This window comes from Nyctereutes procyonoides, unplaced genomic scaffold, assembly GCF_905146905.1.
Source record: "Nyctereutes procyonoides isolate TBG_1078 unplaced genomic scaffold, NYPRO_anot_genome, whole genome shotgun sequence".
Classification (NCBI taxonomy): Eukaryota; Metazoa; Chordata; class Mammalia; order Carnivora; family Canidae; genus Nyctereutes; species Nyctereutes procyonoides.
Window position 1 is genome coordinate 88,948,220 of NW_026575125.1, and position 12,024 is coordinate 88,960,243.

Sequence of the window (12,024 nt, forward strand, 5' to 3'; positions counted from 1 at the left end):
AGTCTAGGCCTCTACTCTGGCATGTATAACTCCAACAAGACAAATTCAATTAAATGATTTGTGTAGTGGAATAGCTAAGCATGGAAAACTTTTTTTGTCATCATTATTTGTATGGCAGCTTATTGCATTTACTTGATATAGAACTTAAGTGGATTTGAAGGTTGTTTTTAATTGCCACTCCTTGATATAATTTTTGAATAAAGAAGTATGTGGAGAACTGAATTCAACACAAGCATGTTATAAGAAACTAAGGGAAATAATTCAGAATAATTCATCAACCAAACAGTTAAAGGGTAGGAACTTATTGGTGTTAGACAATGTGTCAGGGATACAGTCCCAGGGCTTAACGTCCAGTAGAGGGAAACCTACACACATATGTGGACACACATCCACAAATACCACTAGAGTAAGAGAAGTCTGTACAGGGATCTGAGGGTGGGCAGAAGGGGAAATGTTCTAATTTAGCAAAAGTTCCTCTGTAGTGGTAGAGATAGAACTTAGTAAGGACTGAGCAAGAGATGAGACTGAAGAGGTTAATGGGGACCAGATGATTATGTACTCATATTAGGAGTTAGACTTCATCTTTGAGGCCTCAGGGAACATGGAACCAGCAGAATTAGATTTGTATTAAGAGCAGATTGATGTGGGTGGGGGGAAACTCTCTCAAAAGTAGTGTGGAGGGACGCCTGGGTGGCTCAGTGGTTGAGAGTCTGCCTTCGAGTCCCACGTTGGTCTCCTTGCATGGAGCCTGCTTCTCCCTCTGCCTGTGTCTCTGCCTCTCTCTGTGTGTGTCTCTCATGAATAATAAAATCTTTTTTAAAAAGTAGTGTGGAAGGTGGATGGGTGGCAATACCAAATAAAGGCAGGAAAAAGACTTACTATAGTGAGCTGGATAAGAGATGAGAACCTAGAGTAAATGATAGTGACAGTGAAGATGGAAAGTCAAAGGCAGACATAAAACATGGTAAGAAAATTGAATCAATAGGATTTGGTCTTTGGTTCACTGACTGGATGATGGAGTATGGTAGGTAATGTGAAATACAGAGAAAAAATTACATTTGGGGTAAAAGTTAATGAGTTCTGTTTTGTGGGCCTGTTGAATTTAAGATGTCTTTAGGGCATTCAGTTAGAGCTATTAGAATTGGCAGTTGAATATATAGATCTTTGCTTGGGGGAGAGATCTGAGTTAGATAGCTAGACTTGGAGTCATCACCCATCCACTCATCATCCATCCATCCATCCATCCATCCATCCATCCTCTATTTATTGAACACTGTTTCTCTGTCTGGCATGGTACTAGGTACTAGAGATACAAGGTGGGGATACAAAAGAAACAGTCTCTGAAACTTCTCAATGCCCTCATGAAGCTTGTAGGCTAGTGGGGTTGGGGAAAAGAAAATAAACAAGTAAATAAAATAGTAATTATAAGTTCTAGGAAGCAACCAAGGTGCTGAGATAGAGAATAATGATTTTTAGGAGATACCTTAATTTATTTTATTTTTTTCTAGAGAGAGCATGTGCACACAAGTGGGGGGTGGGGGTGGTAGGTGGTGGCAGGGAGGGGCAGAGGGAGAGGGAGAGAGAGAATCTTAAGCAGGCTCCATGCCCAGTGCAGAGCCCAATGCTGGGCCCAATCTCACAACCCTGAGATCATGACCTGAACCAAAATCAAGAGTTGGACACTTAGCTAACTGAGCCCTCACCCGGTGCCCCAGAGATACCTTACTTTAGATAGGCTTGTACCTTTTAAAATGAAACCTGAAATATATCGCTTCTCGGCCTTTTGGCTAAGATCAAGTGAAACCTGAAATATAAAAGGGGTCAACTGGGATCCCTGGGTGGCGCAGCGGTTTGGCGCCTGCCTTTGGCCCAGGGCGCGATTCTGGAGACCCCGGATCGAATCCCACGTCGGGCTCCTGGTGCATGGAGCCTGCTTCTCCCTCTGCCTATGTCTCTGCCTCTTTCTCTCTCTCTGTGTGACTATCATAAAATAAATAAAAATTAAAAAAAATTAAAAATAAAATAAAAATAAAAATAAAAGGGGTCAACTATTTGAAAAGCTCAAGGGAGAAGGACATGCATATGCAAAGAACCAGAGTTGGGAAAGAATAGAAAATTCTGGGAACTGAAAGGTTCAGTGTAGCTGCAGCATAGTGAACTAGGGAGAGCATCAGCATATGAGCGGTAATTGAAGCCATGGGAGTGGTTTAATTTCCCCTGGAGAGTGTGTAGAGGAAGAACCAAAAAAAAAAAAATAAAGGTCAAGAGCAGTACATTGGAGAAAAACAACCTAGAAGGGGCTGGAAAAGAAATCTTTGGAAATGAGAAGGGAATAGTCACATATGTGGGAAGAAAGGCAGAAAAGAGGGATATCATGGAAGCCAAAGAAGAAAAGTTTCAACATTATGAGGAGGTAGAGAGTGGTCTAATGAGATAAAGGGGAAAGGGAGTCCATTGGGATTGATAATGAGGAGGTCATTAATGATTTTGGCCATTGCCCACTCAGAAAAGTATGGTGGAGATAGAGACTAATTTTAGTGGATTAACTACACTACTCCCATGCCCTCCCTTACACCTTTATTTCCTTACTAGAGTATCTTGCCCAGCAAGATTTGGTCTAATCTGGTGAATCTATTGATGAGATTTCCCAATTGCCAATCAGAAAACATTCATTATCTGCACAGCATTGCAAATGGTGTTAAGGTGATAAGGAGTGGATTCCTGGGATACTGGCTGGCTCAGTCAATAGAACATGTGACTCTTGATCTCAGGGTCATGAGTTTGAGCCCCACGCTGGGTGTTGAGATGACTACCAAAAAAAAAAAAAAGGTTCATGTAACATGGGTTTAAAGTCAAGATTCCCAAGGAATAATTTTGAAAGGGTGACCCTCTAGCTTCACACTCCCTGAAAAAATCCATGATGCACACTTGAAGCAACTTACTACTTGCTTGCCTAGACACGTAAGCATAGGCAATTGTAACAAGCCTATGTTGTACAAATAATTTATCTTCCACAAAGCAAACTAAATACATTTTCAAAGTAATAGCCCCTTGGCTGTTTTGAAGACTGAGTATCACTTTTGTACTCTCTAATGCCAAAATATATTTTACTCAACACTATTTATGAGTAGAAGACACACATGCATATGTTTGTGGGTGTACACTTCATCTCTACCTCATTTTGTTAAAAGATCAGCTCTACTTGATGAATACATTCCCACTATAATTTTATCAGCATTTTTGAGTTCATAATGTAAGGAACTGTTTAAATATAAAGCAAAAGAGTAAGCATTGCAGACCATCCTTCCCATTTTCAAAGCCCAAACTGACACCCATCAATCATTCATCATCTCAGCCATTCATTGATTTAATACATATTACCAAGAACCTACTTATATTTTCCAGACCATCGTAAACCCTTCTCAGATCTGTCACATTTATAGGCAGTACTGGACATTTTTACAGTGACCTGTATACAGACTTGAATTGTTCTCATATTTTTTAAAGATTTTATTTATTTACTTGAGAGAGAAAGCAAGCAAGAAAGCACAAGCAGGGGAGGGAGGGGCAGAGGGAGAAGGAGAAGCAGATTCCCCACTGAGTAGGGAGCCCAACAAGGAGCTGGATCCCAGGACCCCGGGATCATGACTTGAGCCAAAGGCAGAGGCTTAACTGACTGAGCCCCCCAGGCACCAGAGCACCCAATCCAGTTTTGAGTGAGAATATAGTAGGCATTTGAGAGTTGATTGATTTTTGTGGTTGGATTTTCAGATACCTATTTGTTTTTCCTGTTCTTTAGTTTCCCTCAGCCTTTTTCAAAGGAAGAGTGAACATGTGTGCTGCGTTTTGCTATGAGGTTTTAAAGTGCTGCACCTCGAAGATTAGTTCAACCAGGAACGAAGCATCTGCACTTTTGTATCTTCTGATGAGAAACAACTTCGAGTATACCAAAAGGAAAACCTTTTTGAGGACACATCTGCAGGTCTGTGAAAATCAAAACTCCTTTTCTTTCTTTTTTTTTTTTAAAGATTTTATTTATTTATTTGAGAGAGAAAGAAAGATAGAACATGAGCAAGGGGAAGGGGCAGAGGGAGAAGCAGACTCCCCACTGGGCAGGGAGCCCAGCGTGGGGGCTTGATCCTGGCACCCCAGGATCATGACCTGAGCTGAAGGCAGATGCTCAACTGACCAAGCCACCCAGGGGCCCCACTCCTGTTCTTTCTTCTGTTCAATCTTTAGCTTCTAGATTAAGACCTAGAGATATTTGGTCCAATACAATAGCTATTAGCCACATATGGCCAGTTAGCACTTGAAACTTGGCTAGCCCAAATTGAGACATGTTGTAAATATAGAATATACGTTGGCTTCTGACAACCAAGCACAAAAAAGGGTGAAATATCTCAATTGTTTTATATTGACTGTATGCTGAAGTGAAATTTTGGACATTTTGGGTTCAGTGAAATATATGAAATTTCACCTGTGTCTTTTTACTCTTTTTACTTTTTGATGTGGCTCCTGGAAAATTTAAAGTCACATATGTGGCTCACATCCCATTTCAGTTGGACAGCACTGCTCTAGAGCCGAGATACCAGGAGCCCAGGCTCTAGCTCAGATTCTGGGAGTACCGCTCAAGTACCACTCATTGGGTGATCTTGAGGAGCTTCCTAGTCTTTCAGTGCCTCATTCATCATATGCAAAATAGCGGTAAATACCTGTGCCTACTTCATAGGGTTTCGTGAGGATTAAAAAAAATGATTAAATACCAAACAAAATATTTGTTAGATAACACAGCTGGCTAGATACTGTTACCGTAACAAGTAATTTAAGTTTGTTTTTCAAGTTCTGGCCTGCCCAGTTAGCACAAAATGAGAGATGGCTCAGGGTTTAGTGGCAAGCTTGGACTTTGGAATCAGGCCTACCTGGGTTTTTTTTTTAAGATTTTATTTATTTATTCATGAGACACACATAGAGAGAGGCAGAGACATAGGTAGAGGGAGAAGCAGGCTCCGTGTGGGGAGCCTGATGCAGGACTCGATCCCAGGACCCCGGGATCACAACCTGAGCCAAAGGCAGATGCTTAACCACTGAGCCACCCAGGTGCCCCCCCCACCTGGGTTTAAATCCTAGTTCAGCTACTTATTTACCATGTAACCTTACACAAGTTACTCAGTCTGTCTCTAACTCTCCGCCTCATCTGTAAAATGAGGTCAGGTATAGTTCACCTCACGGAGTTATTGTGAGGGTGAAACAGAAAGTGTGTGTTGTGCCAGGCACCATGCTCAGCATGGATGTACTAGATGCTTAATGTGTGCTAGTTGTCATTTAAAAACTCCATTTCTTTTGCTTGTTGGATGAAACAGTTCTGAGCCAAGTCACTCATGGGACTTCTTGACTTACTAGGATCTTTGTACTATGGGAAATCCTTGGTCATATTTCTGTCTTCCCTACTGTGGTCTATTCCATTGGAGTTGTTTATTGGAGGCTGGCTTAGAAGTAGGGAAGCAACCCTAAGTGGCTTTCCAGAAACATCATGGGGAATGGGAAGATCTGATAGAGGTAGATGATAGATGCTTCCTATAAAAATCTGCCACGTACTTACTTTGGGATACTAGAGCCAGCATTACATGCTAGGGCCTTTGCTATTTGCTTTTCTGAGGCACCATTTAAATAACCACCTTCCCCAAAACATTTCTGCAGTAAACGTGCCAGTATGCTCAAAATTCTCTATGAAGGGCCATTCTTCTGGGTCAAAGCATCAGTTCTCTCAAGTCATTTATTGAAATATAAATGCATTAATAAATGTGAGGACTTAAGAGCATCTCTGTCACATAGTAAGTGCCAGTAAAGCATTAACTAGTATTATGATTATGATCTCTTTCATTCTCATAACAATGCTGTCAGGTAGGTAGTCTTATCTCCCCCATACTACACATTAGGAAAGTGGGACACAGAAGGGTGAAATAACTTTCCCAAAGCCACACAGTAAATAATTAATAAAGTCAAAAACTGAATCTAAGGCAGTTTGATTCTAGAGCCTGTGCTCACAGCTCCCACAAAACCCTGCTTTCTGGGAGTTGGAGTGAATTGTCCAGCCATCAACACCTTAGTGAGAATCATGCAGGCAATCATCCAAGGAAGCTTGAGAGATTCAAATCACCACCAAAGGCCCTTAGGTATCCTGCCATCTGACCTGGAGACACCCTAGTCAGAAACCAGGAAGGGAACTGAAGGACTGCAGTTAGGAGTCCAGCATGCTGAAATTGACTAGTGAAAGGCAATGAGAAACCACCCAAGAAAAATGTCATTTATTCCCAGCTTTGCCATAGCAACTACCCAACAAGCCTAGTCGGAGTGGAGACCTGGCCACCATCGTATCAGTTCATGATTTTATAAACTGTTTTATATCTAGCTGTGCTATGAGTTTTTTTCTTTTAAAGATTTTATTTATTTATTCATGAGAGATGAGAGAGAGAGAGACAGACAGACAGACACAGGCAGAGGGAGAAGCAGGCTCCATGCAGGGAGCCCAATGCAGGACTCAATCCCAGGACCCCGGCCGGGAACACGACCTGAGCCAAAGGTAGACTCTCAACCACTGAGCCACTCGGGTGCCCCTGTGCTATGAGTTTTGAACAGTTGTTCACATCTTACCAGGAAAGGCTAAATACAGTTTGTAATTGGGACCTTTGGAAGTTGCTCTTTCACTAGAAAAATTTAATTTTTTAAGATTTATTTATTTATTCATGGGAGACACACAGAGAGAGGCAGAGACACAGGCAGAGGGAGAAGCAGGCTCCCCATAGGGTACCTGATGCAGGACTCGATCCCAGCTCCTGGGATCATACCCTGAGCCGAAGGCAGACACTCAACCACTGAGCCACCCAGGCGTCCTTCACTAGAAGAATTTAAAGCCTTTTGTGTATGAAGAAAACATTATGATGGAACAGGGTAGCATTTTTCAACGGAACATTTCATACGGGTGCTTATGGGGTTACACGATGATGAAAATAAGCAGCATTTGTTCAAAAGACATTCGGAAAACAATGTGTGCTTCTTCCTGCAGATCATAATTGCAGTGAGCCAGTTGATAGCTGACGTGGCTCTAAGTGGAGGATCGCGATTTCAGGAGTCTTTATTCATCATCAATAATTTTGCAAATAGTGACAGACCTATGAAGGTATGTTCTCACTCCAAGGAATAAGCTAGAACCACCTTCCCTGTCAGAGAAGTTTACACTCCTATAATTAAACTGTCATTGGATACACAACTTTTGATAGTATAGAGCATATAGGATATGGGCTTTATCTTATACAGCACTGTGTCTCTAGCACCTAGAACACTGCCTGGTACATAGCAGATCTTCAGAATTATTTGATTGGAGGATGAATGACTATATTGTGTATCCATAGCTGTTATAGCTAGTAGGATTGGAATTTTTTCCAAGCTTAATTTCTAAACTTTCTCAGAAAACAAATGGTTTCATTTTTGAGAGTTATTATCATTTATAATATTGGCTAATGAAGCACTGAGTTTCAGGAATCCTCTGTTAACTGGTTATGGCTTGCCATAGGTATGTATTGGCAAACCCAAGCCCAGTTGGCTGAGGCCAAGCCCAAGACCCTGATCACCATTCCTCTTTCTTATCTATGTACTCAGAACCTGTAACATTATAAAAATTCATTTGTCTTGAGGCATGGGGAACAGGTTCTGATCTCCAGTGATATATGTATGCAAGGGAAGAATCTTTTGCCAGTAGAAGACTTTTCCTCCCAGAGGGATCATCCCCATTCTTGGGAAAGGTCATCCTCCAGAATAATTTGACAATATTGTGTAAAAACTGAAAGAAAAAAAAGCTCACAGTCACAGCATACTTGATGTTTGGGATATGTAGAATCTATGTACCAAAAAATAATTCCCAGAGGAATGTTGCTTAGACTGAAAAAAAAAAAAAACACTGAGTAGTGCCAGCCATTCTCAGGCTGGGAAAGTTTGTTTTTCAGCCAGTTCTGCTGGTTCCCTGGAAGATCAGTATATGCTCCAACTAATCCCATGAGCACAGAAACAATTTATGTCATTTAGGATCTTCTACTCTGAAATTTATTTTACCATTCTTAATTCTATATTATGTAAAAGTTGGATTAGCATCTTTTTCTTTTTTTTTTTCTTTTTTTTTTCTTAGCATCTTTTTCAAAGTAAAGGAGGTCTGTTTGGGCTGACCTTGATAATAAATCTTTTTCATGACTCATTTCTTAGTTTTATTCTGGTAGAGCTGTCATTACCAATAAACCCTATTACAACAAGGTGTGCCTTTACCCCAGAGAGATTAAGAAATCACTTTCAATTTTTTTAAAGATTTAATTTCTTTATTTGACAGAGAGAGAGGGAGCCAGAGAGCACAAACAGGGAGAATAGTAGAGGGAGAGGGAGAAGCAGGCTCCCCCACTGAGCAGAGAGCCCAACTCGGAGCTCCATCCCAGGACCCCGGGATCACCACCTGAGCTGAAGGCAGATGCTTAACCCACTGAGCCACCCAGGTCCCCCAAGAAAGTGCTTTTAAAACCCATATCTCCACATTTGGTTATATTTACATTGGAAAACTCCATAACCCTGTACTTGTCCCTTACTCATCTTCTCTGAATCCTACAGATGATTGTGAGAACTCTACCACGGTTAAGAGGAAGTGATAGTACTTTCTTAATAGTGGTCAGGATAAAGAGGAAACTGTAACTTAGTGGGTTTGGAGAATAAAACAACACTTCGAGAGAAGCTAGTAAACTCTTTAGAGTGTTCTGTGATTCTTAACCCTTTAGTCATCTAAGTGAAAATGTTAGCAGTATGGTTTTTACCTTCGTGGAGATGGTAATTGCTGGAGGGGATAGGTTTGTTTGTCTGAATGGAAGAGTGGCTCAGATCACTAGCTCTGGAGCCAGGATGTCCGGGTGTAAATCATGTCTCTACCATTTAACCCACGGTGACACCTGGGTCCAGCTATGTTAACTGCTATATGCCTCCGTTTTCCTCTTGGTTAAATGAATTATAACAGTACTTATTTCAGAGGGTTGCTAGACAAATTAAAACAAGGATGGCACTTAGACCACTGCCTGGTACAGAGTAAGCTGTCAATTTTTAGCCATTCCTGTAACCAGAATTACACAATAATGACAAATAATTCTCAGGGCCATAGTATTTACAGTGGACAAGCTGGAGTTCGGAGCCCGGTAGTCTAGTTCCCAAATCCATGCTTTTATGTATTGTGAGTATCCTGCCATCAAGTATAGAGCCTTTGAAGCCCAAGCTTCATTTTAAAAAGAATTAATTTAAAGCTCTTTAGGGGTACCTGGATGGCTCAGTCAATTAAGCATCCAGCTCTTGATCTCAGCTCAAGTCTTGATCTCAGGATCATAAGTTTAAGCCCTGTGTTGGGCTCCATGCTGTACTTGGAGTCTACTTAAGAAAAAAAAAAGTCTCTTTAGACATGTAATATACCAAGAACCAAATACCAAGAACTATAGCAAGGAATATAAATCATGTTATTCTCAGGATTGGATGCCAGGGCTTAGAGCACATTGATAATATTAATGAACATGTCTTTTTTTGTTTGTTTTGAAATTAGGCAACTGCTTTTCCCACAGAAGTCAAAGACTTGACCAAGAGAATCCGTACCGTTCTTATGGCCACTGCCCAAATGAAGGAGCATGAGAAAGATCCCGAAATGCTCATTGATCTCCAGTATAGCTTAGCCAAGTCCTATGCAAGCACCCCAGAGCTCAGGAAAACCTGGCTTGATAGCATGGCCAAGATTCATATAAAAAATGGAGATTTTTCGGAGGTGATAACTTAAGACTTTGTTCTAGACACCATCCCGCAAAAGCCCTGGAACAGATGCTGACCATTCTTTCTTTGTCATCCTTTTGCAGGCAGCAATGTGTTATGTTCACGTGGCAGCTTTGGTTGCAGAGTTTCTTCATCGAAAAAGTAAGCTATTTCTGTTCTTAGAGCCAGGGAAGATTTCAGTTTGCACAATACTTTTTATGTTTGTAGTTTGTGACTATGAATATGATGTAATTGAGCTCTGAAAACCATGTTCACCTTTAGCTCCATTCAGTGTTAAACAGAAGTTGGCTACAAAAGAAAACTGGATTATTCATTTTGCCTTCTGCCTTCATTATGAGTAGAAGAATAGGTTAGATGGTACAGGGCCAGGCCTGATGCCCAATGTTTATTTTCCAAGACTGTCTCCTTGGAAGACTGCCACAAATTAAATTCTTCTCAGGGCTCATGAGAAGCTCTGGTGAATATAGATCATTTGTTTTCCCCTCATCTCTCTCAACTTCACCAAAAACTGTCCACAGATTATATGCCTGTGGCCACTTTAGTGCACCAGTACCTAGGTATTAAAAGGGAGTCAGCACATCAGCAAGAAGGCCAAATAAGCTATCCCTTTGTGTATATCCCCCTAACAATTTGGCATCAATCTGGGGGCAAAAATCCCTCTGTGGGAGCCATGGGATCCAGCACTGTGTGCCAAGGGACATGGTTGGAATTGGACCCACCCGTGCATTGGGTAACAGGCAGACAGACCTTGATCCTGGATGCAGACTCTGTAGTGGCTCATGAACTGGCCTGAGCCCTTCTCACCTGTGTTCTAAGAGCCCCTGGAGAACACTGTCTTAGATAATCATCCACAGATGGGAGAACCTTGGTGGAAGTCAAGGGGTCCAGTTGAAAAGTTCTAGCATGTCTTTGGAGCAAAACAGATACAAGTTCAGATTCCTGGGAGAGGGTAAGAAGAACAGTTGGACTTAAACTCGTGTCCCCCGTTCCTCAATGTGGCATAGCCCAGTGCCAAGAGAGACCTTCTCGCCCTTGAATTCTTCTGTGGGAAAAAGTGGGAGCATGTGAATGGGCATCTGGTTTTCCCAGCAGTACAAGACCTGCCACAGAGGCCCATTTCTCTCTCATCCCACCAGACTACTGGATCATGAGCCGCATAACTGGGGGCAGGAAGAGGCAAGGAGTGCTGCTGATAGGACTCTTACAAGGCGTTAAAAAGACACGGATCCTACTAACTGCATTTCAGGCTCCATCCAGAAGCCTGCCAACAAGGCACTAGTGACACTTAGCTCATGGATCCACCCCCTATCTATCCCACAGGCATTCTCCATGCTCTGTGTATCTAAACCCCACACTCCTTTATCCTATAGTAGGCTCCCGGTGTGTGCTCCTGATAGGCGGCATGAGTAAGCTTTGGTAGACGACCAGAAAGCCATCTAGAATCTGAAGACCACCAAGCAACCACAGACTTGAACTTTAGTGCCAGCCTTGAGAGAGCAAAAGGGAGCTGTTATCACCTGGCCTGGTGTGTTACATGATGGAGAGAAGGCATACAAGCTGAAGAAATCTGCCACAAAAGGGAGCAAGAAGTGTGAAGTAAGTATATCCGTAGGAGGTCTAGGAAAGCCACAGACTCCCTAGTAGGGCAGATGGAAGGTACTTCTTTCCCAAAGTCAGTCAGTAAAGGTGGTTGGAGATGACTGCTCCATCAGATGCAGGACTTCAGAGAACAGGAAAAACAGAGGAGACCGGACACCACCAAAGGATAACAGTCATCTTCCAGTAACCCATGCCAAAGACCTAGAGCTTTGCAATTTACCTAATCAAGGATTAAAAATAGCTGTTTTAAGGAAGCTTAATGAGCTACAGTAAAACAGAAAGACAATTCAATGAAATCAGGAAAACAATACAAGAACAAAACATGAAGCTAAACATACAAATTTTTAAGAAAACTCAAATTCTGGCATTGAAGAATATAATGAATGAAGTGAAAAATGCAGCAGAGAGCATTACCAGCAGAATGGATCAAGCAGAAGAAATAATCTGTGAATTGGAAACCAGGACCTTTGATGGGGCACCTGGGTGGTTCAGTCAGTGAAGCATTCCACTCATATCACGGTAGTGAAGGTGGGCTCCATGCTCAGTGGGGAGTCTGCCTGTGATTCTCCTTCTCCCTCTGCTCCTCCCCAC

The 12,024-nt window shown here is 41.9% G+C and overlaps 1 protein-coding gene across 3 annotated transcripts in view; it reads left to right on the forward strand.

Annotated features, from left to right (window-relative positions):
* The window catches only part of DOCK11 (dedicator of cytokinesis 11), a 187,896-nt gene that overhangs the window by 138,656 nt on the left and 37,216 nt on the right, over window positions 1–12,024 (forward strand). For 2 of the 3 annotated variants that reach the window (XM_055338255.1, XM_055338256.1), the window contains 4 exons: window positions 3,800–3,982; window positions 7,064–7,177; window positions 9,614–9,829; window positions 9,918–9,975. In XM_055338255.1, coding sequence (XP_055194230.1) covers window positions 3,800–3,982; window positions 7,064–7,177; window positions 9,614–9,829; window positions 9,918–9,975 — 571 coding nt within the window. The remainder of the gene's footprint in view (window positions 1–3,799; window positions 3,983–7,063; window positions 7,178–9,613; window positions 9,830–9,917; window positions 9,976–12,024) is intronic. The other variant, XM_055338257.1, reaches the window with a different exon arrangement.